The sequence below is a fragment of the Melanotaenia boesemani genome, chromosome 22, assembly GCF_017639745.1.
Source record: "Melanotaenia boesemani isolate fMelBoe1 chromosome 22, fMelBoe1.pri, whole genome shotgun sequence".
NCBI classification, from domain to species: Eukaryota; Metazoa; Chordata; class Actinopteri; order Atheriniformes; family Melanotaeniidae; genus Melanotaenia; species Melanotaenia boesemani.
In genome coordinates, this window is record NC_055703.1 from 28915727 (window position 1) to 28943435 (window position 27709).

A 27709-nucleotide genomic window follows, 5' to 3' on the forward strand; every position below is an offset into this window, starting at 1 on the left:
AGAAGGGTGGAGAGATAGAGGAATGGGGGTGTAGAAGAGTGGAGGGATGGAGGGGTAGAAGGGTGGAGAGATAGAGGAATGGGGGTGTAGAAGAGTGGAGGGATGGAGGGGTAGAAGGGTGGAGAGATAGAGGAATGGGGGTGTAGAAGAGTGGAGGGATGGAGGGGTAGAAGGGTGGAGAGATAGAGGAATGGGGGTGTAGAAGAGTGGAGGGATGGAGGGGTAGAAGGATGGAGGGGTAGAGGGATGGGGGGGTAGAAGTGTGGAGGGGTACAAGGATGGAGGGGTAGAAAGGTGGAGGGGTAGAGGGATGGAGAGATAGAAGGATGGAGGGGTAGAAGGATGGGGGGGTAGAAGTGTGGAGGGGTAGAAAGGTGGAGGGGTAGAAGGGTGGAGAGATAGAGGAATGGGGGTGTAGAAGAGTGGAGGGATGGAGGGGTAGAAGGGTGGAGAGATAGAGGAATGGGGGTGTAGAAGAGTGGAGGGGTAGAAGGGTGGAGAGATAGAGGAATGGGGGTGTAGAAGAGTGGAGGGATGGAGGGGTAGAAGGGTGGAGAGATAGAGGAATGGGGGTGTAGAAGAGTGGAGGGATGGAGGGGTAGAAGGAAGAGATAAAGGAATGGGGGGGTAGAAGAGTGGAGGGATGGAGGGGTAGAAGGGTGGAGAGATAGAGGAATGGGGGTGTAGAAGAGTGGAGGGATGGAGGGGTAGAAGGGTGGAGAGATAGAGGAATGGGGGTGTAGAAGAGTGAAGGGATGGAGGGGTAGAAGGAAGAGATAAAGGAATGGGGGGGTAGAAGAGTGGAGGGATGGAGGGGTAGAAGGGTGGAGAGATAGAGGAATGGGGGTGTAGAAGAGTGGAGGGATGGAGGGGTAGAAGGAAGAGATAAAGGAATGGGGGGGTAGAAGAGTGGAGGGATGGAGGGGTAGAAGGAAGAGATAAAGGAATGGGGGGGTAGAAGAGTGGAGGGATGGAGGGGTAGAAGGGTGGAGAGATAGAGGAATGGGGGTGTAGAAGAGTGGAGGGATGGAGGGGTAGAAGGAAGAGATAAAGGAATGGGGGGGTAGAAGAGTGGAGGGATGGAGGGGTAGAAGGAAGAGATAAAGGAATGGGGGGGTAGAAGAGTGGAGGGATGGAGGGGTAGAAGGGTGGAGATCAGGTCATGGTTTTTGTTCCGGTCTTCCCTTCGCAGGAGATCCCCCTCTCCGAGATGCTTCAGGTGGAGCGGGTTCTGGACCTGAGCCGCCTCCCGCCGGGCAGTAACCCCCACGTCTTCCAGATCATCACTTCCAGCATGGTGTACTACGTTGGGGAGAACAACGGCAGCCTGGGCCACAACCCAGTCCTGGCCGCATCCGGCGTGGGCCCAGATGTGGCCCGCAGCTGGGAGAAGGCCATCAGGCAGGCCTTGATGCCCGTCACACCCAAGGCCAGCGTCGGCACCGGGCCGGGCCAGGGCAAGGACCACAGTAAGTACACCCAGAACCACACACCAGAACCAGAACCAGCAGACCCAGCATCAAAACCAGAAGAAAGTCAGACGTCGACAACAAAATGATCCAGTTCAATTCATCCGAGCCTGAAGTGGTTCATCCTTTTAACTTTGAGTTTTTATTAACACATGAAACCTGATTTTAGCCTAAAAATGTGAAATAAGAAAACAGATGTTAACCCTTAAAACTCCTTGAGAGCGTTTTCCTGCATTTGCTCCATCTGCTTTTTAGTCTTTCTGCCCTGCTCTCCGGTATGTTTGGAATATTTTACTCCTTGTAAACCACGTCGCGGTCTAACTGCTAACACCGGGTGGACCTGGGTCAGCCTTCTGGCTCTGTGGCCCCCCAGCCTTACCTTGCTGCTGCCGTCCATCGATGACCTCATGACTCAGGTTTCCTCTGTCCACACCCGGGTCATCTAGCTCAAACCATTCACTTCCCAGCCCTCCCAGTACCACCGGTGTGGCCCAGGGATCGGTCCTGGGCCTCTTCTTTCTCCTTCCTTTGGTAGAACTTTCCACAAATATACTAATTTTCACTGTTATGTGGGAGACACTCCCCCCCGTCTTACCGAGAAGAATGGCAGGAATAAACCTTCGTATCCAAACCTGACTGCTTCTCCGTCTCTGCTGGCAGTCCTTCACCGGCCTCCTCCGTCAGGTCAAGCGTCCTGGTGTCATCCGTCAGTCTGCATGCTACCAACCCCCTTCTACCCTCCCTTCCCCCACACCGCCACTGTTCCCGTCCCCCACACCGCCTCCCGACCCGACTCGCTCTTACTCAAAAGCTTCAACTGGTCCAGAATTCTGCCGCTTGCATCATAACCTCTGCCCACCACTTCGCTCTACTGGCAGCAGCTCCACCTGCTTCCAGTTAAACATCGTAATGCCTTCATATCCTTCTGGATACGTTTAAGGCCATCCATCCCTCCTCCCCTCCTTACAGAGCTACACACCAGCGCTCCTGGTGGAGGAGGAGGTGAAGCTCGGGGAGACCTGCTGGAGGTTTATGGCTGGAGGTTTATGGGTTAAAAAGAACTTCTCAGACAACCAGATGCCTGGAATATAAAAGCAGAACTTCAGCAGCTGGTTGGTGGAGGAACTAAGAAGTGAGATGATCCCCATGTTGGGATGTTTTCAGTCTGTTTATCATGTTTGTGTGGATCAGACCTGGACCGGGTCTTGGCCTCCAACCCGTTAATGGAGCGATATGTTTTCTGTTTTTAATGGACGGCAGTTGTTTATCTGCAGAGAGATTATGGATATTGTTTCAGGAAGCTGCTGTTACACAACACACTCACACACACGGCCGCTCAGCATTTTAACATGATTGAAGGATTTCAGAGGATTTCCTGCCTCTGTCGCTCCCATTCATCATGTCTGGAAAGTTTAACGCTTCATCCCAACGTGAGATCTGGCGGCGTTCCGAGCGTCCATTCTTCCTGAAGTTAAACCGTGGGACTGCTTTCCACCTGCTCCGTAACTAACATCAGGATGCTAAAAATAGGCTGCGTCTGCAGAGATCAATAAGTTAATGCACTGATGATGCAACAGCTCCGACCTCCGTGTGTGTGTGTGCTGCACACATACATTAGTCTATAAATCCGGCAGCCGGCGTGTTTCCAGGTGATTTTACCTGCTCAGACAGAAACATGGTCTTCCTTCTGCTGGAGGACCCCGTCCAGCAGCTGGGTCTTACAGGCTTATTCACATTTTAAGGTACATATATTATTTCTGCATGTAAATGGACCTGAACCGGGGGCATCCATCTGGTTCCATCCCTGGAGTTTAAACCACAAACATGTGAACTCAGCAGGTGTGAAAAGGTGAACCAGCTCCACCTGCACCTCGGCCCCGAGTCAGGCTGCGCTACAGAAACAGTCTCCTCCACCCAAACGCTCCAGAAGTCATCAGCTCCTTTTTCAGAAATATAAACATCTGGTCCCCCAGAGCAGGTGGAGGACCAGATGTCTGGTATGTACTCCACTTTCCTTATTTGACTACAGTGATAAGTGCAGTGTGGAGGCAGCGATGAGATTAAAAGTTTAACTGGGTCTGTGTGGACCGATGAGATCAGGTGTAACTAACTTATGATCCCACCTCAATCATCTCAGGACCAGGATGAAAACAATAACAGTGGCCACTCTGGGCTTCCGTATAAAGAAGCAGCTCGGACTTCTAGTCCGGCTCTAATGTGGGTCTAATCTGGTTCTCATCTGTTTCTAATCTGGATCTAGTCTGGTTTTTCTCTTGATTAATTTTTCACACACACACACACCACTGTAAACTTCTATCAATAAAGTTACATAAACTGAAAGATGACATAACGCCGCCCCCCCATCAGACTGCAGGTATTGATCACAGAGGAATGACCCCCCCCCCCTTTTCCTTTCAGGTTGATTTAACACTCAATGACACACTAAGGGGAAAACAGGAAGTTCAACTTTTTATTCCTGAAACTCATTTGTTTACTCGGGTTCTCCGTTCGTAGGTTAACTCAGTTCTCCGTTCGTAGGTTAACTCGGTTCTCCGTTCATACGTTAAGTCGGTTCTCCGTTCATATGTTAAGTCGGTTCTCCGTTCATACGTTAAGTCGGTTCTCCGTTCGTAGGTTAACTCGGATTCTCCGTTCGTACATTAACTCGGTTCTCCGTTCGTAGGTTAACTCGGGTTCTCCGTTCGTAGGTTAACTCGGGTTCTCCGTTCGTAGGTTAACTCGGGTTCTCCGTTCGTAGGTTAACTCGGTTCTCCGTTCGTAGGTTAACTCGGGTTCTCCGTTCGTACGTTAACTCGGGTTCTCCGTTCGTAGGTTAACTCAGTTCTCCGTTCATACGGTAAGTCGGTTCTCCGTTCGTAGGTTAACTCGGGTTAACTCGGGTTCTCCGTTCGTTCAGCGTCTACCATCACCTTCCCCCGACCACCTTCATCTTCACCTCCACTTTCACCTACCCCCCATCTCCACTCCACACCAATGGACTCGACCACCAGCCCCCCACTGCCCTCCACCTCCCCCCTCTCCTTTACATCGGCCCAGGTGAGGAGAGAACTGAGGCGGCTGAAGAACAGGAAAGCTGCAGGACCCGACGGCATCAGCCCCAGGCTGCTCAGGACCTGTGCAGACCAGCTCTGTGAGGTGCTCAGGTACATCTTTAACCTGAGCCTCAGCCTGGAGAAGGTCCCTGTCCTGTGGAAGACCTCCTGTGTGGTTCCGGTTCCTAAGATATCACACGCGAAGGAACCGAACCATTACAGACCCGTCGCCTTGACCTCCCACCTGATGAAGACCATGGAGAGGCTCATCCTCGGTCACCTCCGCTCCGTGGTGTGCACCGCGATGGACCCGCTGCAGTTTGCCTACAGGCCAAACATCGGGGTGGATGATGCTGTCATCTACCTACTGCACAGGGCGCTGGCTCACCTGGAGACCGCTGGGAGCGTCGTGAGAGTCATGTTTTTTGACTTCTCCAGTGCGTTTAACACCATCCAGCCGGTGCTGCTGCGGGGGAAGCTGGAAGGAGCTGGTGTGGATGGAAAGCTAGCCGCGTGGACCATCGACTACCTCACCAACCGGCCACAGTACGTGCGTCTGCAGAACTGTGTGTCTGAGGTGGTCTCTGCAGCACGGGGGCCCCTCAGGGAACAGTGCTCTCACCGTTCCTCTTCACCCTTTACACCTCGGACTTCACCTACAACACCAGCAGCTGTCATCTCCAGAAGTTCTCTGACGACTCAGCCATTGTGGGCTGTGTGTCTGAGGGGAACGAGCTGGAGTACCGGTCAGTCATCAGGGACTTTGTGGACTGGTGTGAGCGCAACCACCTGTGCTTAAACACCAGTAAGACCATGGAGATGGTGATTGACTTCCGGAGAAGGACACTACCCCACACACCGGTGAACATCCAGGGGAAGGACATTGACCGGGTGGACAGTTTCAAGTACCTGGGTGTTCACCTCAACAATAAACTGGACTGGTCACACCACACAGACGCCCTGTACAAGAAGGGCCAGAGTCGCCTCCACCTCCTGAGGAGACTGAGGTCCTTTGGAGTATGCAGGCCTCTGCTAAGGACATTTTATGACTCTGTGGTAGCCTCTGCTGTCCTCTACGCCGTTGTCTGCTGGGGAGCGAGCAGCACCGACCGGGACAGGAAGAGACTGAACAAGCTGGTCAGGAGGGCCAGCTCTGTCCTGGGCTGCCCGCTGGACTCTGTGGAGGAGGTGGGTGAGAGGAGGATGTTGGCCAAGCTCACATCCATCATGGACAACACCTCTCACCCACTGCACCAGACTGTGGAGGGGCTGAGCAGCTCCTTCAGCAGCAGACTGAGACACCCTCAGTGTAGGAGGGAGCGCTACCGCAGGTCCTTCATTCCCACAGCTGTCAGACTGTACAACTTGTCTGTATAGTCATAATACTGTGTAATATTTATTTATATTTTACTGTGCAATACCCCCCATTATCAATGTCATCATATTCTTCATATCCCACCATCACCATGTAAATATGTATATAGTCTGTGAGGTTGTTGTTATATTTTATTTTATTTTATGTATGGATGTAGTGTGTGTGTGTGTATGTATATATATATATATGTATATATATATATATATATATATATAATGTATGTGTGTATGTATGTATGTATGTATGTGTGTATGTATGTATATATATGTATGTATATATATATATCTTTATATTATAACGGTACATATTTTTGCTTTTCTTAGACTTGTAAATAATTTCTATTGCACTTTCTTGCTGTGATGCATGTTCACCTTATTTTGCCTCTCTGTACTTTATTCTATAACAAGAGCTGCTGTAACAAGTGAATTTCTCCACTGTGAGATAATAAAGTCTAATCTAATCTAATCTAATCTAATCTACGTTAACTCTGGTTTTTCCGTTCGTAGGTTTACTCGGGTTCTCCGTTCGCAGGTTTACTCGGGTTCTCCGTTCGCAGGTTTACTCGGGTTCCTCGTTCGCAGGTTTACTCGGGTTCCCCGTTCGCAGGTTAAGTCGGGTTCTCCATTCCTAGGTTTACTCGGGTTCTCTGTCGTAGGTTAACTCAGTTCTCCGTTCGTAGGTTAACTCGGTTCTCCGTTCGTACGTTAAGTCAGTTCTCCGTTCGTAGGTTAACTCGGTTCTCCGTTCGTAGGTTAACTCAGTTCTCCGTTCGTACGTGAACTTGGGTTCTCCGTTCGTACGTTAACTCGGGTTCTCCGTTCATAGGTTAACTCGGGTTCTCCGTTCGTTCGTACGTTAACTCTGGTTCTCCGTTCGTAGGTTAACTCGGGTTCTCCGTTCTTAGGTTAACTCAGTTCTCTGTTCGCAGGTTTACTCGGGTTCTCCGTTCGCAGGTTTACTCGGGTTCTCCGTTCGCAGGTTAAGTCGGGTTCTCCATTCGTAGGTTTACTCGGGTTCTCTGTCGTAGGTTAACTCTGTTCTCCGTTCGTACGTTAACTCGGGTTCTCCGTTCGTACGTTAACTCGGGTTCTCCGTTTGTAGGTTAACTCGGTTCTCCATTCGTACGTTAACTCGGGTTCTCCGTTCGTAGGTTTACTCAGGTTCTCTGTCGTAGGTTAACTCTGTTCTCCGTTCGTACGTTAACTCGGGTTCTCCGTTCGTACGTTAACTCGGGTTATCGGTTTGTAGGTTAACTCCGTTTTCCGTTCGTACGTTAACTCGGGTTCTCCGTTCATAGGTTAACTCGGTTCTCCGTTCGTACGTTAACTCGGGTTCTCCGTTCGTACGTTAACTCGGGTTCGTACGTTAACTCGGGTTCTCCGTTCGTAGGTTAACTCGGGTTCTCCGTTCGTACGTTAACTCGGGTTCTCCGTTCGTAGGTTAACTCAGTTCTCCGTTCGTAGGTTAACTCGGTTCTCCGTTCATACGTTAAGTCGGTTCTCCGTTCGTAGGTTAACTCGGGTTCTCCGTTCGTTCGTACGTCAACTCTGGTTCTCCGTTCGTAGGTTTACTCGGGTTCTCCGTTCGCAGGTTTACTCGGGTTCTCCGTTCGTACGTTAACTCGGGTTCGTACGTTAACTCGGGTTCTCCGTTCGTACGTTAACTCGGGTTCTCCGTTCGTACGTTAACTCGGGTTCTCCGTTCGTACGTTAACTCAGTTCTCCGTTCGTAGGTTAACTCGGTTCTCCGTTCATACGTTAAGTCGGTTCTCCGTTCATACGTTAAGTCGGTTCTCCGTTCGTAGGTTAACTCGGGTTCTCCGTTCGTACATTAACTCGGTTCTCCGTTCGTAGGTTAACTCGGGTTCTCCGTTCGTAGGTTAACTCGGGTTCTCCGTTCGTACATTAACTCGGTTCTCCGTTCGTAGGTTAACTCGGGTTCTCCATTCGTAGGTTTACTCGGGTTCTCTGTCGTAGGTTAACTCTGTTCTCCGTTCGTACGTTAACTCGGGTTCTCCGTTCGTACGTTAACTCGGGTTCTCCGTTCGTAGGTTAACTCGGTTCTCCGTTCGTACGTTAACTCGGGTTCTCCGTTCGTAGGTTTACTCGGGTTCTCTGTCGTAGGTTAACTCTGTTCTCCGTTCGTACGTTAACTCGGGTTCTCCGTTCGTAGGTTAACTCGGTTCTCCGTTCGTACGTTAACTCGGGTTCTCCGTTCGTACGTTAACTCGGGTTCGTACGTTAACTCGGGTTCTCCGTTCGTACGTTAACTCGGGTTCTCCGTTCGTACGTTAACTCGGTTCTACGTTCGTAGGTTAACTCGGGTTCTCCGTTCGTAGGTTAACTCGGGTTCTCCGTTCGTAGGTTAACTCGGGTTCTCCGTTCGTAGGTTAACTCGGGTTCTCCGTTCGTACATTAACTCGGTTCTCCGTTCGTAGGTTAACTCGGGTTCTCCATTCGTAGGTTTACTCGGGTTCTCTGTCGTAGGTTAACTCGGTTCTCCGTTCATACGTTAAGTCGGTTCTCCGTTCATACGTTAAGTCGGTTCTCCGTTCATACGTTAAGTCGGTTCTCCGTTCGTAGGTTAACTCGGGTTCTCCGTTCGTACATTAACTCGGTTCTCCGTTCGTAGGTTAACTCGGGTTCTCCGTTCGTAGGTTAACTCGGGTTCTCCGTTCGTACATTAACTCGGTTCTCCGTTCGTAGGTTAACTCGGGTTCTCCATTCGTAGGTTTACTCGGGTTCTGTCGTAGGTTAACTCTGTTCTCCGTTCGTACGTTAACTCGGGTTCTCCGTTCGTACGTTAACTCGGGTTCTCCGTTCGTACGTTAACTCGGGTTCTCCGTTCGTAGGTTTACTCGGGTTCTCTGTCGTAGGTTAACTCTGTTCTCCGTTCGTACGTTAACTCGGGTTCTCCGTTCATACGTTAACTCGGGTTCTCCGTTCGTAGGTTAACTCGGTTCTCCGTTCGTACGTTAACTCGGGTTCTCCATTCGTACGTTAACTCGGGTTCTCCGTTCGTACGTTAACTCGGTTCTCCGTTCGTACGTTAACTCGGTTCTCCGTTCTGTCTTTTCAGAGGAACTCTCCGTCAGCATATCAGTTTCCAACTCCCAGATACAAGAAAACGTGGTGAGTTTCATCAAATATTCTGCTTTTTATTGCATTAGTTCTTTTATTTTTTTTGTCTTATTATATATTAAAATCTTATTATTTATATTGGTATTACTAATATAAATATTATTTTTATATATTATACATGATTCATATTTATGGAAACTGTTGTATCACCTGAAAGGTTTATTTTTAATTAACAAGATAACAAGTTCTCCTGAACCAGAATCTGGTCTCCATCTTGTCTCGCTGGTTGACCTTCTGGTCTGGCTGTGCTTGGACCCGGGAGGGGCTCTGGTTCTGGAGGTGGTTCCATTTTGAGTTAGTGGACTTAGTGCAGGTGGTCCAGGCGGAAAGTTGCATCAGATCTGCTGGACAGGACCCTGGATGGTTACTTACGGTCAGACAGAATCTCAGGCTGGAGACGAAGAGCAGACCGGATCTCTGCAGACAGGGTTTGGGTTTAGATGGTTTTCCAACCATCAATACGAGATATTAGTGGAAAGATCCTGTTTCACAGGCTGGAATGAGGAAAATGTTCCAGTTGGTTGAGATCTCTGTAAACAGAAACAGACCAGTTGGATTCATCCTACCTGCATGAAGTCAGTAAAAACTCGTAATAATCCCGACAAGCAGAGCACCGAGAACACGGACGGGTTGTAAGAAAAACTGTTCCCCCTTTTTTCAACAGGACATCAGCTCGGTGTACCAGATCTTTGCTGACGAGGTCCTCGGCTCCGGACAGTTTGGGATCGTCTATGGAGGCGAGACATTTCTGGGTTTTCCACGTCATTATGGGAGGGAGGGTTAGATTAAATAAATTCACGACTTCCTCTTCACACTCTGCAGGAAAACACAGGAAAAGCGGCCGGGACGTGGCCATTAAAATCATCGATAAGATGAGGTTCCCCACCAAGCAGGAGAGCCAGCTGAGGAACGAGGTGGCCATCCTCCAGGTACGTCTTTACCTGCTGACGGTGAGACATGGGAGACAAACTCTGATCCTCTTCCTCTGGTGTCCGACAGAACCTCCACTACCCAGGAATCGTGAACCTGGAGTGCATGTTCGAGACGCCCGAGCAGGTGTTCGTGGTGATGGAGAAACTTCACGGCGACATGCTGGAGATGATTTTGTCCAGCGAGAGGAGCCGGCTCCCCGAACGCCTCACCAAGTTCCTGGTTACTCAGGTACTTTGGCCATCTGTGGAGTCAGTTCCTGGGGAGGTTTAATCACATCAGTGGACATCCGAGAGCCACCCGGTACACGACTAGGCCCGGCAGAGTAAAGTAGGAGTTCCAGAAGCACGACGACATCCTTACATGGATGTTTTCATAGAAGAAATGAAAGTTGAACATCATTAGGGAATAAAAGTTAGTAGAAGTGAAATTTCGTCCTCAGTTCTAATAATTCAGACATGAAAATCATTTTTAGGAAATATTTTCTGCTAAATTTTTCCTCTGATGCACGAATTATTCAGAGTTTAGTTTTATTTGTTTTAATATTTAATTCTATAAAATATTTATAAAATATTCTCATATTTTTAGATGGTATCTATGAAGGTTACTGTTTATCACTAAAGCATGACCGTGTTTATTCATGCTGACGAGCGGCAACGTGAAGCCGTTAAATAGAAATAATTCCATCCTCATTTACTCTAGAAAACAGCTTTTCTACTGGTGTCCACTGCGGTGGAGACGATGCACGAAAGGGTTGATGATAAATAAAAAGAACAGGAAAACTAAGAGGAATAAATGAAAGATTAAGGAGACGGATGTGGAGTAAACCTGGTCTTTCGTAGATCCTGGTGGCTCTGAGACATCTTCACTTTAAAAACATCGTCCACTGTGACCTGAAGCCGGAGAACGTCCTGCTGGCCTCAGCTGAGCCTTTTCCTCAGGTCAGAACCAGACCTGAACCACAACCATGCTCAGAACCGGAACCAGAACCGGACCCGTTAACCTCATTAACCTTCTTCCAGGTGAAGCTGTGCGACTTCGGCTTCGCTCGGATCATCGGGGAGAAGTCGTTCCGGCGCTCGGTGGTCGGCACGCCGGCCTACCTGGCCCCAGAGGTGCTGCGGAGTAAAGGCTACAACCGGTCTCTGGACATGTGGTCGGTGGGCGTCATCGTCTACGTCAGTCTGAGCGGGACGTTTCCCTTCAACGAGGACGAGGACATCAACGACCAGATCCAGAACGCCGCCTTCATGTACCCCCCCAACCCCTGGAAGGAGGTCTCAGAGGAAGGTGAGCCACATCGGCATCATCATCATCAGTTTCTAAAACATGAGGAGGCTGCAGACGGTCTGAGTAGAAACCAGGACCAGTTTAAAACCAGTACTGTGGGCCGTATAGGACTTCCAGGATAAAAAAAACAAAAAAAACGATAGAAGGGACCAGCTGATCGAAGGGATCAGCTGATCGAAGTGGCCAGCTGATCGAAGTGGCCAGCTGATCGAAGTGACCAGCTGATCGAAGGGATCAGCTGATCGAAGTGGCCAGCTGATCGAAGTGGCCAGCTGATCGAAGTGGCCAGCTGATCGAAGTGATCAGCTGATCGAAGGGACCAGCTGATCGAAGTGATCAGCTGATCGAAGGGACCAGCTGATCGAAGGGACCAGCTGATCGAAGTGACCAGCTGATCGAAGGGATCAGCTGATCGAAGTGATCAGCTGATCGAAGGGACCAGCTGATCGAAGAGACCAGCTGATCGAAGGGATCAGCTGATCGAAGTGATCAGCTGATCGAAGTGGCCAGCTGATCGAAGTGATCAGCTGATCGAAGTGGCCAGCTGATCGAAGTGACCAGCTGATCGAAGTGATCAGCTGATCGAAGGGACCAGCTGATCGAAGGGATCAGCTGATCGAAGTGACCAGCTGATCGAAGGGACCAGCTGATCAAAGTGAAAAGCTGATCGAAGGGACCAGCTGATCGAAGAGATCAGCTGATCCTGATCGATGCTGCTGTGTGACATCATTCGTGAAAGCCACGGCACACACGTGCTCTCCGGTTGTAGCCCCGCCTTTTCCATGAAAAAAATCACCTCACACGCACACACGAGTTCTCATTCAAACACACACACGTGAAACACACATACGTGTGAGATCTGTGATTGGTGTGTAGGGTGTCCTGTACGTGTGCGGGTGGGTTTCAGTATGTGTGGATTGCTCGTGTGCGAGTGATTGATGGTATATGTGTGATTTCAGAGTGTGTGAGTTAAGCTTTTTGTCCTGAACGGCCCCTCGTAGACTGAACCTGTCTTGTTTTAACCCTTCTGTCCCCCTCACATCTACTCCCTCTGGCAATCGTGATATTTGACATTTTTACTGGATTCCACCAGATGAGTATGGTTTCTCATCGTAGGTGGAGACACGAAGTTCTGGTCATTTTGCCGGTTATGGTCTCGTAGGACCACCAGGGGGCGCTGAGGGCTTTCTTTGTGTGTGACATTATCTGATGATTAAATTGTTGATTGGGAACTTATTTTAGACACATTTTTGGCTACTAGAGCTGAAAAGATGCGCAGCACCAGGTGAAGGTAGAGGATGAACAAGGAGGGCGTGAGGAAGAAGAGATTCCCTGCAGCTCTGATGCAGAGGAGTTTCCATCAGGAGGGACCGATCAGGGAAAGTCTTCTTTGACGTGGTGTTTTGTCTCCAACAGCTAAAGACCTGATCAACAACCTGCTGCAGGTGAAGATGAGGAAGCGTTTCAGCGTGGACAAGTCGCTGAGCCACCCCTGGCTGCAGGTAACTGGAACCCTTCTGTGAGGAAAAACCTGGAGGCGTCGCAGGGAATGTGGAGTCTACGAGGTTAAAGCTTCGTTAGGCTGAACAACGTAAAACAAATGAAAAGCAGTTTGGATCAGAAATGATTTGTCTGATGTTGCTGACGTTGGGAATGGGTTTAATTCTACTTCTTTTCGGATGAGCGTGAACCAGTCGCGATTTTAGATCCGAGAGGCGTCACTGAGCCGCAGCGTGATTGGCTGATGTCTGGAAACAGGAAACAGATGGTTTCAGCAGGAAAACCAACTCGTGTCGTTAGAAAGCAGATTTATAAACTGTGTGAACAAATTTTTACCCTCAACCTCTGAGATTTGATCATTTTCCGGATCAGATTCCAGGATGGTTTTCCATGAAAGTGGCTCAGCAAAGAGAGACTCCAGGACTCTAATTACACCAGGGCTTTTCGGGTGTGCACCGTGACTTTGCACATCACGTGCACACATATAAATTAGTGCAGCATGGCCATAAATCTGGCTACCAAAGAAGCTCAGGAACAGGACGGAGAGCTCTCCAGCTACCGGAAAGGAAGCAGATCCAGCGTTTGGACGCTCAGCACGCAACAAACGAACGATGCTGATGGGAACGGAACGGGGATGGGTCAGAAACGGAACGGGAATGGGTCAGAAACGGAACGGGGACGGGTCAGAAACGGAACGGGAATGGGTCAGAAACGGAACGGGAATGGGTCAGAAACGGAACGGGGACGGGTCAGAAACGGAACGGGAACGGGTCAGAAACGGAACGGGGACGGGTCAGAAACGGAACGGGGACGGGTCAGAAACGGAACGGGAATGGGTCAGAAACGGAACGGGGACGGGTCAGAAACGGAACGGGAATGGGTCAGAAACGGAACGGGGACGGGTCAGAAACGGAACGGGGACGGGTCAGAAACGGAACGGGGACGGGTCAGAAACGGAACGGGAATGGGTCAGAAACGGAACGGGGACGGGTCAGAAACGGAACGGGGACGGGTCAGAAACGGAACGGGGCCGGGTCAGAAACGGAACGGGAATGGGTCAGAAACGGAACGGGAACGGGTCAGAAACGGAACGGGGATGGGTCAGAAACGGAACGGGAACGGGTCAGAAACGGAACGGGAACGGGTCAGAAACGGAACGGGTCAGAAACGGAACGGGGACGGGTCAGAAACGGAACGGGAACGGGTCAGAAACGGAACGGGGATGGGTCAGAAACAGAACGGGAATGTCTGCGTCGTGTTGAGCATTTAATTCAGTACTCTTATTCCCCTTACCTTCGAGTATCAGCTTAATGTTTTCAGGGGAGCCGAGCTCCCCTTAACTCCCCCTTAATTCCAACCCTGTCCGGCTCAAACCAGTTCCATCTGTTCATTGAACCTCCGGTCTTCCCAGGAACCAGTTTAGCCTGATTCAGTCAAAACTGGTTCCAAACAGACTTCCATACTCTGGCTTAGTGCAGCACCGGAACGTCCAACATTCCCAGATGATGGGTGAAGGGAACGTGGATGAAATGGGATGGCAGGTAAAATCTGAGCATCGTTCTTTTCATCATCAAACGATGCTGAAATTTTACATAACTAATCAGATCCTGTCTTTCCATTTCCTGATGAACGATGTCCTGGAAGGAGTCCCGATTCCACCTGTAGGACGAGACTTAAATAAGCTGGACGTTTATCCTGGTCTGGATCAGACCAGTTCTTCAGCACTGGTTACCATGGCAACTCAGCCAGGACTTATTTAGGGCACAATGATGGACCAGAACTCTGACTTTGATGATCCAGACTTTCCCTGAATCCTGCTTCCTGGACAACCCCTCTGATCCAGAATCTCCTGAAGTGCACGGACCAGGCGACAAGTTGCTCATAAAGGAGTTCACACAGTTTATAAATCAGGTTTAGATGTTTGTGACCATCCAGGTTTTCCCTCCACGAGGTTTCTGAGTCTCTTGCTGTGTCTCCTTACAGGACTACCACACCTGGCTGGACCTCCGGGAGTTCGAGACTCGACAAGGCGAACGCTACATCACCCACGAGAGCGACGATGCCCGCTGGGAGGAGTACGCCGACGAGCAAGGCCTGCACTACCCCAAACACTTCATCATGTCCGCCAACCTAGACGACATGGACGAGGACCCCTAGAGGCCCCTGCAGGGTCCACATCTCCTGAGGAAGCCCCAGAGAGCCATCGTCATGGAAACGCAGAGCCTTTTTCCCCCTGGGGTGGGACAAGCTGTAAACTGGACCTGCGTCTGATATGAAGTCACCGTGGAAGCGACCAATCAGGAGACGTCTCTTGTGAAGCTGAGCAGAGACGTCCATGTTGTCCTTCGTGTCGATTCCTTTATCATCGTCGTTGTCTCTTCTGGACTGACCCAGACCCTCCAAATCTTTTCCAGGTGACACGTTCTGGGTTTTTGGTGGTCTGGTTCCTCCTGATGGTTCCATGTCTGGGACGAATCAGCTGATCGGTGGGGGAGGAGCCCAGAGCGAAGGAGTAACGCCTCACCGATCTGCTGGTTCCAGTCTCGGTTTTCAGAGCTCAGACTCAAACATCAGGGTTGGTCTTTCTGACGGGAAACTGGAATAAACTGGAATAACCTTACTAAACCAGCGTGTTGCTGGAAATGTGACTTCATCCGTCTGCTGTCAGATCCACCGTCACATTTCTACGGGAGCCCTGAGCAGACAAACCAAACGGCTCTGATGAGGCCCCGTCCAGGTCTCTGGTGGATCTGGTCCTCTGGAGGAACCTGGGACCATCTGAAGTCTGAACTGGATGAGAACGTTGCTGCTGTCGTCTGATCCTGAGAATTTATGACAGCTTTTATATTTTTACAAGAAATGTTGTGTCCTGTGGAAGTTATTAAATCTGGATGTTGGGAACCGTCTTCATCCCACTTTGTCAGCCTGCTGGGCCAATCAGGACCCGTCAATGTCCACGGGGGGCCTGGATGAAAAAAATACAGCAACAATAATTAATAATAATAAATAATTAATAATAATAATTATTATTAATAATAATAATAATAATAATAATAATGTGTTGAACATGAAGGAATCAGATCAGATTTAAAGTCCTGGAGCCGTAGCGAAGCAAACTACAGGCGGTGTCTGCAGCAAACTTCAACTTCCAGATTTATCAAAGCGTGCACACACACGTCCTCCATGTTTTCGTTTATAAACCAGAACCACCTCTAAAGCGGCGCAGGTGAGGAGCGCCTTGCCCCGCCCACACGGTGGCTATAAATGGTCAGGTGGACGCCTGTAATACATGTTCATCACATCATTTCCATGATGGCTCAGGAGGTAAAAAGAGGGAAGAAGAGGAATTTTTCGGTGTGAGACAAAGATCTTGATGGAGCACGTTGGAAAAGGTAAAAATGTGTAACTGGTGGACACGGCGTGGACGTTACTGGTGTCAGAAAGACAGAATAGTGGCAGCAGGTGGAGACGCTGTCATCACAGAGTCAGAAGGAAGAAACACCAGAAACGTCGGAACGTACGGATGGATATCAGTCGGTAGAACATCCGTCTACCACGAGGGAGATGGAAGTTCGATTCCCAGAGCGGTGAAAAGCGTCTGCTAGAAGACAGTAAAGATGCCGGTAATGTAGTCTTTTGTTTTAATTTATAAAATAAACATGTACAGATACATCTGAGACTGGTAGCCGTTTATTTAGAGTTAAATAAGAATAAATAAAGGAAATCCTCCTCTTGTGTGTTTCGTTAGCGTAGCATCACTTCTAGACCTCCAGCCTCCAGTCTGGTCCCGCTCTGCTGGACTGAAGGACCAAAGCTACTTTCCACACTGGCTGCTACATGCTGGCAGCAGACTGGCTCCTTATTTATCTGGATGTTTTTATAACATGAAGTTTTGTTCCACAATGACAGAACATGTTTTAGTGGTTGAGCTTCTTATTAACATCATCTCCCTTTTTCCTGGAAATCCTGGTTTTCCCGAGCGTGGCTCTTAGGAGGATTAATATGGAATGTGTCTTTATGTCTACAAACAGCTTTAATATCTAACACGTGGTGTGGAAGGTAAGAGTGGATTGTGTACAAACGTCTCACATTTCACATTATTTCTTGGTTTATTCTGGACCGGTGGTGTCGCCGTTTCCCTTTTCTCTAGATTCTACGTACGTCTGGGTCAGAGTTGCCGTGGAGGAAGGAACATTTTCACGTCAAGTTTGGTTTTATAAATTCCAAAAGTTGACTGTATTTGGCGTACGCCGGATTTTGTTCCTACACCAGCTTTAGTAATGAGGCTCCTGGTCTGTGGTTCAGCTGATGGAGGTAAATAAACAGCTGATGGAGGTAAATAAACAGCTGATGGAGGTAAATAAACAGCTGATGGAGGTAAATAAACAGCTGATGAGGTGACCCGCTCTGATCCGTTGGCTTGTTGGGTGAGAATAGGGCTGGGCGATATGAACTAGATTTTATATCGATATTTTTTACCTGAATCATGATATATGATATATATATCTTTTTTTTTTTTGTCAAGTAACCAAAGAGATAATTTTAATTTACAGCCTTCAGGAATAAAAATACTTTCATTAAGGATCAGCAGCACATGTGCATTAAAACAGCCGACTGGAATTAAAGTAGCTGCATATTAAATTAAATGTTCCTAAAACAAATAATAAAAAGTATTTTATTGACCACAACAAAAACACAGCTGTGCAAAATGTAACAGAAAAGAAGCTTTCAAGTCAAAACAAGCCATCTGGATATGAACGATATTCCTTCACTCGCGTCTGATAAAGTCTCGACAGATTTCCCAGCCCGAGGCGAGAACGGCCCTTTAACCACGGCGTGGAGCAAACCAATCCGCCGGGTTTCCGGTAAACTTCATCAATAACGCTGCAGTGAGGCAGGTAACGACCTCAACCCTCGCCATCACCTCCTCCCAGGTCACGGTACAGCAGCGGACCCCGGGTCAAGTTCAATATAAAATATTCTTTAATTCATCATAATAAACCACATCTCCTCCTTTTCTGACTCACATATCACCTGTCAATCATCTGTCAATCAATAATCAATAATGGCTGAATCACAGCATCTTATCCAGAACTAAAGACACTAAACGCGGGGTCTGGAGTCAGATCCTCGGAGCGTACCAGGAACGTCGGACCTGGAGAATCAAACCAAGGTCTCGTTAGTAACACACACAAGCTGCACGCCAAACGCACACACCTGCAGCCAGTTTCCCAGTGCGCACCTGAAGCGCCTCATGTCCCACCCCGAACACGCCCACCAGCTGGTCCAAGCGAAGCAGGATGTGAAGAAGCTGCAGACCGGAGAGGAAACCATGGCAACACACGGGAAAAAACGTTTGCTGCCACAGCAGCGAAGACCTCCACGAGACCGCCGTAGTACGCCTCCGGATCATCCAGACCACATGCTCCTTTATTCCATTTCGGACACGTTCTGAACATTTAATCATAACCCGTCCAGAACTTTCTAATGCTGACCGACCAGCGCCGCCTGTTCACGACCTCCGCCCTGGCGGGGCTGATCAGGCCTCAAGGTGGAGGCAAAAAAAACCAGATTTTCCTCCCACCGTCAGTGTGTCTGCAACCGGAGGAGGAAGAGCCGACCGAACTCTTACCCTGGACCAGAGCATGGAGGGGGGAGACCCCGACCCGGAGCCAGGACAGAACCAGGATGGGCCCCATTTATCAAGTGATTTTGACTCCATAGAAGGACTTCCCGCTCTGGACGAAGGCAGACGCTTTTGTAGCACTTAGACAGGGTAAAAAGGGGCAACAGAACAAACTGATGGCCAGTAGCAGTAGGGTGGTTACTGAACACCTAGAATCAGTCCAGAATGATGCAGACCAGGATAATAAACACCAGACAGCAAAAGCTTTATATGGATGCCTTATTATTATTAATAGTAATTAAAGTGCAAAATATTTACAATGAAATTGGTCATGACCATTGACACTTTATACAATAATGCAACAGTGCAAAAAAAACTTGGTAAAACAAAAACAATGCAGATACATATTCCACATAATCCAGTTTGATCCCAAACCTCTTCCCAGAATTCAGCAGTTTTTTCCTCGTTTCCCAGAGGATGAATAAATGGGAAATGAAGATTTCTGGTTGGGAACCAAACAAAAAAATCTATAAGTCCAGTTTGTTGTGAGCACCGAAGTTTTTAAATGAAGTTGAATGAGCGCAGTGGGGGATGGGCTACGTCGTTTGTCTCCTACCACACTGGTGGCGGAACGTCGGATGAATCTTGTCTTCCTGGGCTTCAGCTCGCCATCAAGAACTTGGTATTTCATGAAGTGTAGAAGGAAGGAAAAACCCGGCCTGTATGAATACAGGACCAGTCCATTAGCATTCTATTGTGTACATTTCAAATAAAGAATTACAACAATTGTCACAGTGCACAATATCATAATCAAGGTAGTTGCCCTCTTTTGCAAACGTAAAACTGATGGACAACAAAACATTAGAAATAAATTAGTTAGCAGTTATGACCATGTCAGCTGAATGAATGAATAGGCCGCGGTTAGCGGCTAGTGATTAGCATCAAACACTCACCAATCCAAGGTGATCTAACAGCAAATCCCGCTCATCCTGAACGATGGATATGACTCGAAACTCATCTATAACAAGGGTAAACAAAGCATGAGGACATATTTATACAGATGTGTCAAAGAAGAGCTTTCGTTCCATTTCGTACCAAAATGCGAGAATATGAAGGGCTGCAGTACAGACAGGCAGCATGGGCGCACACAGGGGTGACACTTGTCCCCCCCCCCACTCTGCCCTGCTACTTGTCCTGTCTTATCTGAGCCTCTCTCTGCATGTCTGTTCTAAATCTGAACCATCTTGAACCATGGATCTGATCAGATGGTCTCTCAATGCAATTGACCAAATTTATTCTAACCAAAAAACAGGAGTAGGGGAGCCTGTTTGTCCTGACGGAACGTTTTCGGCTGGATAGGTGACAGATTCCTGGGGGTGTGGACGGTCATGTGTCTGTCCATTCTTTCTGTTGAGGACACAGAGGACATCTATACATTTGGATTCATGATAACTGGGTTTCTGCTGTTTGGAGCGGGCGGTTTCCTGGTGTATCGTAAAATTCGGACACTGTCGGCAGCCACTGGCAAGCTGCTGGATTTCTGTGCCGGTGTGTGTCGAGCTGTGAACAGACTATGACGTTGCAGGAGCTTAATTGTAAACTGGAGGCTCTTCTAGCCCAGAACAGCAAGCTGGCTGCGATTCCGGAGCTCGTACGCGTGGTGGACACCAACTTGGAGAAGTTGTCGGCTCGGCTGGATGGAAACCGACCCAGATTCGGATGAATTGAAGTAGCCAGTTAGACCACTGAGAGACTCAAGGCAGATGAAACAGCTCTATCCTGAATATTATATTATCTATCATCTATTACAGACACACCTCCCCATGACTTCACTGCTTTGGCCCGTCAGGCCCAATGTAGACGCCTTTTTTTTCTGGCCTCACCGTTACTCTCCCTCATGTTGTCTTTTCCATCTGTGAAGATGGCGCGCTGCACGGCTGCTGCCTCAGTCTGCCTGATCCTGTTTGTTTATATGTTGTTGTTTACTCTTGGACGGGTTTGTACTGGAAAAAAATTTGTTGCATTCATTCATTCAAATTCCAGTTTAATAATTCACCCATGTCGATGCAGATTAGCCGAATACAATTTTAAAAAGTTTTTTCCTCTATTACAAAAAAGAACTTTTGCCACCAGGCAGGTCATTGACAGAGTGTCAGTTCATAAAACCCCAAACAGACCCACAGGGATCAGATCAGGCTCAGGCCGCTCCATAACCTTCCACATCCCAGCCAGAGGAACGTGGAGGAACGCTCCGTAACCTTCCACATCCCAGCCAGAGGAACGTGGAGGAACGCTCCGTAACCTCCCACATCCCAGCCAGAGGAACGTGGAGGAACGCTCCGTAACCTCCCACATCCCAGCCAGAGGAACGTGGAGGAACGCTCCGTAACCTCCCACATCCCAGCCAGAGGAACGTGGAGGAACGCTCCGTAACCTTCCACATCCCAGCCAGAGGAACGTGGAGGAACGCTCCGTAACCTCCCACATCCCAGCCAGAGGAACGTGGAGGAACGCTCCGTAACCTTCCACATCCCAGCCAGAGGAACGTGGAGGAACGCTCCGTAACCTCCCACATCCCAGCCAGAGGAACGTGGAGGAACGCTCCGTAACCTTCCACATCCCAGCCAGAGAAACGTGGAGGAACGCTCCGTAACCTCCCACATCCCAGCCAGAGGAACGTGGAGGAACGCTCCGTAACCTTCCACATCCCAGCCAGAGAAACGTGGAGGAACGCTCCGTAACCTCCCACATCCCAGCCAGAGGAACGTGGAGGAACGCTCCGTAACCTCCCACATCCCAGCCAGAGGAACGTGGAGGAACGCTCCGTAACCTCCCACATCCCAGCCAGAGGAACGTGGAGGAACGCTCCGTAACCTCCCACATCCCAGCCAGAGGAACGTGGAGGAACGCTCCGTAACCTCCCACATCCCAGCCAGAGGAACGTGGAGGAACGCTCCGTAACCTTCCACATCCCAGCCAGAGAAACGTGGAGGAACGCTCCGTAACCTCCCACATCCCAGCCAGAGGAACGTGGAGGAACGCTCCGTAACCTCCCACATCCCAGCCAGAGGAACGTGGAGGAACGCTCCGTAACCTCCCACATCCCAGCCAGAGAAACGTGGAGGAACGCTCCGTAACCTCCCACATCCCAGCCAGAGGAACGTGGAGGAACGCTCCGTAACCTCCCACATCCCAGCCAGAGGAACGTGGAGGAACGCTCCGTAAGCTGCTAACCTGCACAGGTTTGGTTCATTTAGTGCAGCTTTAGCTCAGTAAAACATCAGGAAACATCTGCAGCAGACAGAAACCGGACAGAGTGAACATGGACCTGGGACTTACTGGACTTAGTAAGGACGAGTCGGACTGAGTTAAAACAGCTGCAGACGAGGCTCCAGAGGAGGAGGAGGAGATGGGCACATGCACCTGTGGTTGCTATGGTTACTGTCCCGCTAGGCCTCGTCTCACTGCTGGAAGCAGCCGACCTGCTGGAAGTGGCTGATTCTTGACACGGGTTCCGTTCTTCGTGTTCTCATTAGACCGCTTCCTGTCTATTATCTGCTGCTGAAGCTGGTTCAGGACCAGATTTCGCCATCGCTTACAGAACGCACCATGTCCTCTAAGTTATTTAGTTATTTAAGGGATTTTAGTGGTTACACACACACACACACACAACTCTTTCTACACATGTAGAGAAAACCTCATGCTGATGGCGGTGAGGACCAGGTCTCGACCAGACCAGGGACATGTGGTCTCCCCTGAGGTCCTGACCCGACCAGGGACATGTGGTCTCCCCTGAGGTCTCCACCCAACCACGGACACGTGGTCTCCCCTGAGGTCCTGACCCGACCAGGGACATGTGGTCTCCCCTGAGGTCTCCACCCAACCAGGGACATGTGGTCTCCCCTGAGGTCTCCACCCAACCAGGGACATGTGGTCTCCCCTGAGGTCCTGACCCGACCAGGGACATGTGGTCTCCCCTGAGGTCCTGACCCGACCAGGGACATGTGGTCTCCCCTGCACTAGCGGGTCCTCCACTTTCTAACTGCAGACTTGTGTTTCTATTTATTTTTTATTCCGGTTTCATGACGGATTAACCTTCTTCCTGCTCCCTAAAGTAGAGAATAGACTGATTCTTTATTTATTTTATTTGGATGAAAAGGGAACAGGTCCATGGCAGTTTCTGGTGTTCCACTCAGGAGGATTAACAAAGTCCCGTCAGGAGAAGCTGAGCTCGGAGAAGCCGGCCACCGGCAGCGGCGCCGGGCTCCTCTTCCTCTCCAGCTTCAGCCCCTCCGGGTGCTGGGGCCTGGCCAGCCGGCCGGGGTGCAGCAGGCTGAAGAAGTGGAAGCGCTGGCCCATGTCTGCAGGGTCGGTCAGCCGGTGGTAGCTGCTGATCAGCTGCTTCCTGCTGGACGCATCGCTGCAGCTCCTCAGGAGAACCTGCAGAGCAGAGCGGGACATTTATGCATTTCCTCCCACGTTCCCTGCTTCAGATCCCAGGAGCAGCTGATCAGAAACATCCTGCAGCTCAGGAAACACATTTCACACGTTTTTACATTTCAACACTTTCAATAAACTGATTTAAAATGTCATGAATTTATTTTAAATCCAGTCAAACTTTCTTTATAAAGCGCTGTGGCATAATGAGGTAAATCATACAGAATAAAAGGGAAAAGGTGCAACGCCGGGCTGATGATGGCGCTGTGTTTTACAGCAGGGGTAAACACAGGAAACTATTTACAGCCATGAGCTGTGTATTCGACTCGTTACGCGTTTCTTTCTCGTACGTTTCAGGAGCTGGTGATGAATTTATTTCAGACAGTTAAAACACTTCTTTTAAAATCTGCTTTTTATTCATTTTTGTTATTCGGTTTTCACATTCTTGGCTCTTATGAAGCACTTTGTGATTTTATATCTTGGGAGGTGCTGTATAAATAAAGTTTACTTACTGTACTTTTCTATGTATTTCTGTTGTTGTTTTCTGTTTTTCTATTTTTTACTTCAGACTATAATGCTTGCTTTTGATAGTTTACAGCAGTGGTTGGAAACTGGCGGCCCACTCCTCCACTTGGGGAAGGACCTCAGTCCCGATCTGGACTCCACCCTGTTCCTAAACCATTAAAGAAGAGGTGGAACGACAAGGAAAATAACTTGCTGTGGGCACAGTGTTTAGTTCGCCTGGTAAAGAAGCCGCCTCATATACATCAGATTCATTCCCGAGGTCTCCCAGACCCACTTTCTCATCTACTTGCTGAACAAAGGACACTAGAGCTCACACAACGTTAAATATATAAGAAAGTAAAAACTACTTGCGGACGGAAAACACACATTAACCAAATAATGACATCTTGACGTCAGCTAATGGAAATCCTTTAAAATAACCAATGATAACAAAGATTAAAAGCTTACTGCAACAGCTCCATGGAAGATGCTGATGACTGGCAGCTAATAGCTAGAAACAGGCAGCTGGTAGCTAGTAACAAGCAGCTGGTAGCTAGTAGCAAGCAGCTGGTAGCTAGTAGCAGGTAGCTGGAAGCTAGTAACAAGCAGCTGGAAGCTAGTAGCAGGTAGCTAGTAACAAGCAGCTGGTAGCTAGTAACAGGCAGCTGGTAGCTACTAACAAGCAGCTGGAAGCTAGTAGCAGGCAGCTGGTAGCTAGTAACAAGCAGCTGGAAGCTAGTAGCAGGTAGCTAGTAACAAGCAGCTGGAAGCTAGTAACAAGCAGCTGGAAGCTAGTAGCAGGTAGCTAGTAACAAGCAGTTGGAAGCTAGTAGCTGGTAGCTAGTAACAAGCAGCTGGAAGCTAGTAGCAGGTAGCTAGTAACAAGCAGCTGGTAGCTAGTAACAGGCAGCTGGTAGCTACTAACAAGCAGCTAGTAGCAGGCAGCTGGTAGCTAGTAACAAGCAGCTGGAAGCTAGTAACAAGCAGCTGGTAGCTAGTAACAAACAGCTGGAAGCTAGTAGCAGGTAGCTAGTAACAAGCAGCTGGTAGCTAGTAACAAGCAGCTGGTAGCTAGTAACAGGCAGCTGGTAGCTAGTAACAAGCAGCTGGTAGCTAGTAGCAGGCAGCTGGTAGCCAGAGACAGGCAGCTGGTAGCTAGTAACAAGCAGCTGGAAGCTAGTAGCAGGTAGCTGGTAGCCAGAGACAGGCAGCTGGTAGCTAGTAGCAGGTAGCTGGAAGCTAGTAACAAGCAGCTGGTAGCTAGTAACAAGCAGCTGGAAGCTAGTAACAAGCAGCTGGAAGCTAGTAGCAGGTAGCTAGTAACAAGCAGCTGGTAGCTAGTAACAAGCAGCTGGTAGCTAGTAGCAGGCAGCTGGTAGCTAGTAACAAGCAGCTAGAAGCTAGTAGCAGGTAGCTGGTAGCTAGTAACAAGCAGCTGGTAGCTAGTAACAAGCAGCTGGTAGCTAGTAGCAGTCAGCTGGTAGCCAGAGACAGGCAGCTGGTAGCTAGTAACAAGCAGCTGGAAGCTAGTAGCAGGTAGCTGGTAGCCAGAGACAGGCAGCTGGTAGCTAGTAGCAGGTAGCTGGTAGCTAGTAACAAGCAGCTGGTAGCTAGTAGCAGGCAGCTGGTAGCCAGAGACAGGCAGCTGGTAGCTAGTTGCAGGCAGCTGGTAGCTAGTAACAAGCAGCTGGTAGCTAGTAGCAGGCAGCTGGTAGCCAGAGACAGGCAGCTGGTAGCTAGTAACAGGCAGCTGGTAGCTAGTAACAAGCAGCTGGTAGCTAGTAACAAGCAGCTGGTAGCTAGTAGCAGGTAGCTGGTAGCTAGTAACAAGCAGCTGGTAGCTAGTAACAAGCAGCTGGTAGCTAGTAGCAGGCAGCTGGTAGCTAGTAACAAGCAGCTGGTAGCTAGTTGTAGGCAGCTGGTAGCTAGTTGCAGGCAGCTGGTAGCTAGAGACAGGCAGCTGGTAGCTAGTAGCAGGTAGCTGGTAGCTAGTAGCAGGTAGCTGGTAGCTAGTAGCAGGTAGCTGGTAGCTAGTAACAAGCAGCTGGTAGCTAGTAACAAGCAGCTGGTAGCTAGTAGCAGGCAGCTGGTAGCTAGTAACAAGCAGCTGGTAGCTAGTTGTAGGCAGCTGGTAGCTAGTTGCAGGCAGCTGGTAGCTAGAGACAGGCAGCTGGTAGCTAGAGACAGGCAGCTGGTAGCTAGAGACAGGCAGCTGGTAGCTAGTAACAGGCAACTGGTAGCTAGTAGCAGGTAGCTGGTAGCTAGTAACAAGCAGCTGGTAGCTAGTAACAAGCAGCTGGTAGCTAGTAACAAGCAGCTGGTAGCTAGTTGTAGGCAGCTGGTAGCTAGTTGCAGGCAGCTGGTAGCTAGAGACAGGCAGCTGGTAGCTAGAGACAGGCAGCTGGTAGCTAGTGACAGGCAACTGGTAGCTAGTAACAGGCAGCTGGTAGCTAGTAACAGGCAGCTGGAAGCTAGTAGCAGGCAGCTGGTAGCTAGAAACAGGCAGCTGGTAGCTAGAGACAGGCAGCTGGTAGCTAGTTGCAGGCAGCTGGTAGCTAGTAACAGGCAACTGGTAGCTAGTAACAGGCAGCTGGTAGCTAGTAACAGGCAGCTGGAAGCTAGTAACAGGCAGCTGGTAGCTAGTAACAGGCAGCTGGAAGCTAGTAACAGGCAGCTGGTAGCTAGTAACAGGCAGCTGGAAGCTAGTAGCAGGCAGCTGGTAGCTAGAAACAGGCAGCTGGTAGCTAGTTGCAGGCAGCTGGTAGCTAGAGACAGGCAGCTGGTAGCTAGTAGCTGGTAGCAGACAGATGACAGCTAGCAGCTGGTAGCTAGCAACAGGCAGCTAGTAGGTGGTAGCAAGCAGATGACAGCAAGGTCCTCTGCTTGTGGGGCGGCGTGGCTCAGTGGGTAAAGCGGTCGTCCTGCAGCCCAAGGGTTGCCGGTTGGATCCCCAGCAGAAGAGCTCATGTCGATGTGTCCCTGAGCAAGACACCGAACCCTTAATTGCTGACCTGATGGGTCATGGTTGAGCGCCTTGCATGGCAGCTTTCGCCATCAGTGTGTAAATGTGTGTTTGAATGAATGATGAATACACAACAGTTACATACTGGTAGCTGGTCGTGTGTTTGTTTTGTGTGGCACGCTGGCCAACAGTCTGGCTGCAGCTGCATTATTTCCTGTAAATGAGGTCCAGATGTTCTGCATGTGCTCCAAACTTCTAATAACAAATAACAGGACTTTTAGACAAAGTTTCCAAACTTGGTATACTGGTAGAGGACCAGCGGTTCCAGCATCATATGTATGGATCCAGTTACTGTACTGGGAATACAGGGAGAAGAACCAGTTAAACTCTTGACTGAAACTGAGAAATAGTGAAACTGGACTAGAAGACCACAGAACAACTTTTAAATGTGACGTTAACAGTGTTTATTACATTAATCCAGCTGATGGGAATTCTACTTCCTGTCCAGCAGCAGCTTCCTGAGATGGACTCACCTGCATCCGGGTGTCGATGCCCATGTTCTTCAGGAAGGTCCTCTGGCTGATGGGTCCAAGACAGGCCACGCCCCCTCCGGCCATCCACCTTAAGTAGCTGAAGTCCACGTCAGCAGTGAGGTCAGCTGACCCGGGAGAGGACAGGACGTCGTGGAGCTGGTGCTCTTTAAAACCCTGAAGAGAGCATGTTCCGATAAATATTAAACTACCCAGAAAATATTGTGATGTAGAGATGTCTCCGAGGATGTTGGTCTCGGTCCTGATGTTAGGGATTAAACCCGCGTCTCCGAGGACGTTGGTCTCAGTCCAAGGAATTTATGTTTAAGGAAAATCATTTTTCCATCTGGGAACAGTGAAGGGCTCATTTCTTTCTATTGACTAAAAGCTAGCTGGCTGTTGTTATCCTCTAGCTACTAGGTGCCTGCTACTAGCTGCTAGCTTCTAGCGACTAGCTGCTAGCTGTGCTTTAGACCTACAGAATAAAAGGAGAGGATGGGGAGCTGGTCAGAGTTGATGGGAATTTCCTGACGCTGCCCACTTTTCCCAGTTTATAAACTAGAACTGGCCTTAACTCTCCATCTGACGAGAAACCAGAATGAAAGAAAAAAGATCCAGGTACATGGCGAGTTAGTCGTACCCTGAACGTGTCCGTCTTGGTTCCATCGTGGCCGTAGTCAGCTATCAGTGCCGCGCCGCCGTCCCCTACGATTCGCTGGGCCAGCTGCTGGATGATGACTCCGCCCTCTGCACACACCTCCACATGCTCCCGCCTCTCACCTGCCTGACAGAGAAGTTTCCACATTCAAACTGGTAATAACTGGAAATGATTCTAATTCCTGGAAAATGTGTCTTTAGAGGATGAAGTTAAACGGAAACGTTTTCCCTGATGA

At 49.3% G+C, this 27709-nt stretch overlaps 3 protein-coding genes and 2 long non-coding RNA genes across 7 annotated transcripts in view; 2 read left to right on the top strand and 3 right to left on the bottom strand.

Annotated features, from left to right (window-relative positions):
* The window catches only part of LOC121633644 (serine/threonine-protein kinase D3-like), a 61060-nt gene extending 44626 nt beyond the window's left edge, over positions 1–16434 (top strand). For both annotated transcript variants that reach the window (XM_041975809.1, XM_041975810.1), the window contains 9 exons: positions 1193–1469; positions 8976–9028; positions 9702–9774; positions 9860–9966; positions 10037–10198; positions 10810–10908; positions 10990–11257; positions 12674–12759; positions 14741–16434. In XM_041975809.1, the coding sequence (XP_041831743.1) occupies positions 1193–1469; positions 8976–9028; positions 9702–9774; positions 9860–9966; positions 10037–10198; positions 10810–10908; positions 10990–11257; positions 12674–12759; positions 14741–14914 (1299 nt within the window). In that variant the 3' untranslated portion in view covers positions 14915–16434. The remainder of the gene's footprint in view (positions 1–1192; positions 1470–8975; positions 9029–9701; positions 9775–9859; positions 9967–10036; positions 10199–10809; positions 10909–10989; positions 11258–12673; positions 12760–14740) is intronic.
* On the top strand, positions 7899–8602 carry LOC121633645. The gene is made up of 3 exons (XR_006009096.1): positions 7899–7971; positions 8070–8118; positions 8384–8602. It is a non-coding gene; the product is annotated as an uncharacterized LOC121633645 (long non-coding RNA).
* Positions 9287–9685, bottom strand: LOC121633646. The gene is made up of 3 exons (XR_006009097.1): positions 9604–9685; positions 9448–9454; positions 9287–9378 (listed from the first exon to the last, which is right to left on the bottom strand). It is a non-coding gene; the product is annotated as an uncharacterized LOC121633646 (long non-coding RNA).
* A 2197-nt stretch (positions 16435–18631) lies between the features above and the next one.
* LOC121633792 lies at positions 18632–22362 on the bottom strand. Its single transcript, XM_041976045.1, has 2 exons — positions 19337–22362; positions 18632–19102 (listed from the first exon to the last, which is right to left on the bottom strand). Exon 1 carries the CDS (start codon positions 21572–21574, stop codon positions 20570–20572), a length of 1005 nt encoding a protein of 334 aa, XP_041831979.1. The 5' UTR covers positions 21575–22362; the 3' UTR covers positions 18632–19102; positions 19337–20569.
* A 148-nt stretch (positions 22363–22510) lies between these two features.
* ndufaf7 (NADH:ubiquinone oxidoreductase complex assembly factor 7) overlaps positions 22511–27709 on the bottom strand; it is a 13372-nt gene continuing 8173 nt past the window's right edge. For both annotated transcript variants that reach the window (XM_041976044.1, XM_041976043.1), the window contains 3 exons: positions 27457–27600; positions 26820–26993; positions 22511–22823 (listed from right to left, as the gene is read on the bottom strand). In XM_041976044.1, coding sequence (XP_041831978.1) covers positions 22599–22823; positions 26820–26993; positions 27457–27600 — 543 coding nt within the window. In that variant the 3' untranslated portion in view covers positions 22511–22598. The remainder of the gene's footprint in view (positions 22824–26819; positions 26994–27456; positions 27601–27709) is intronic.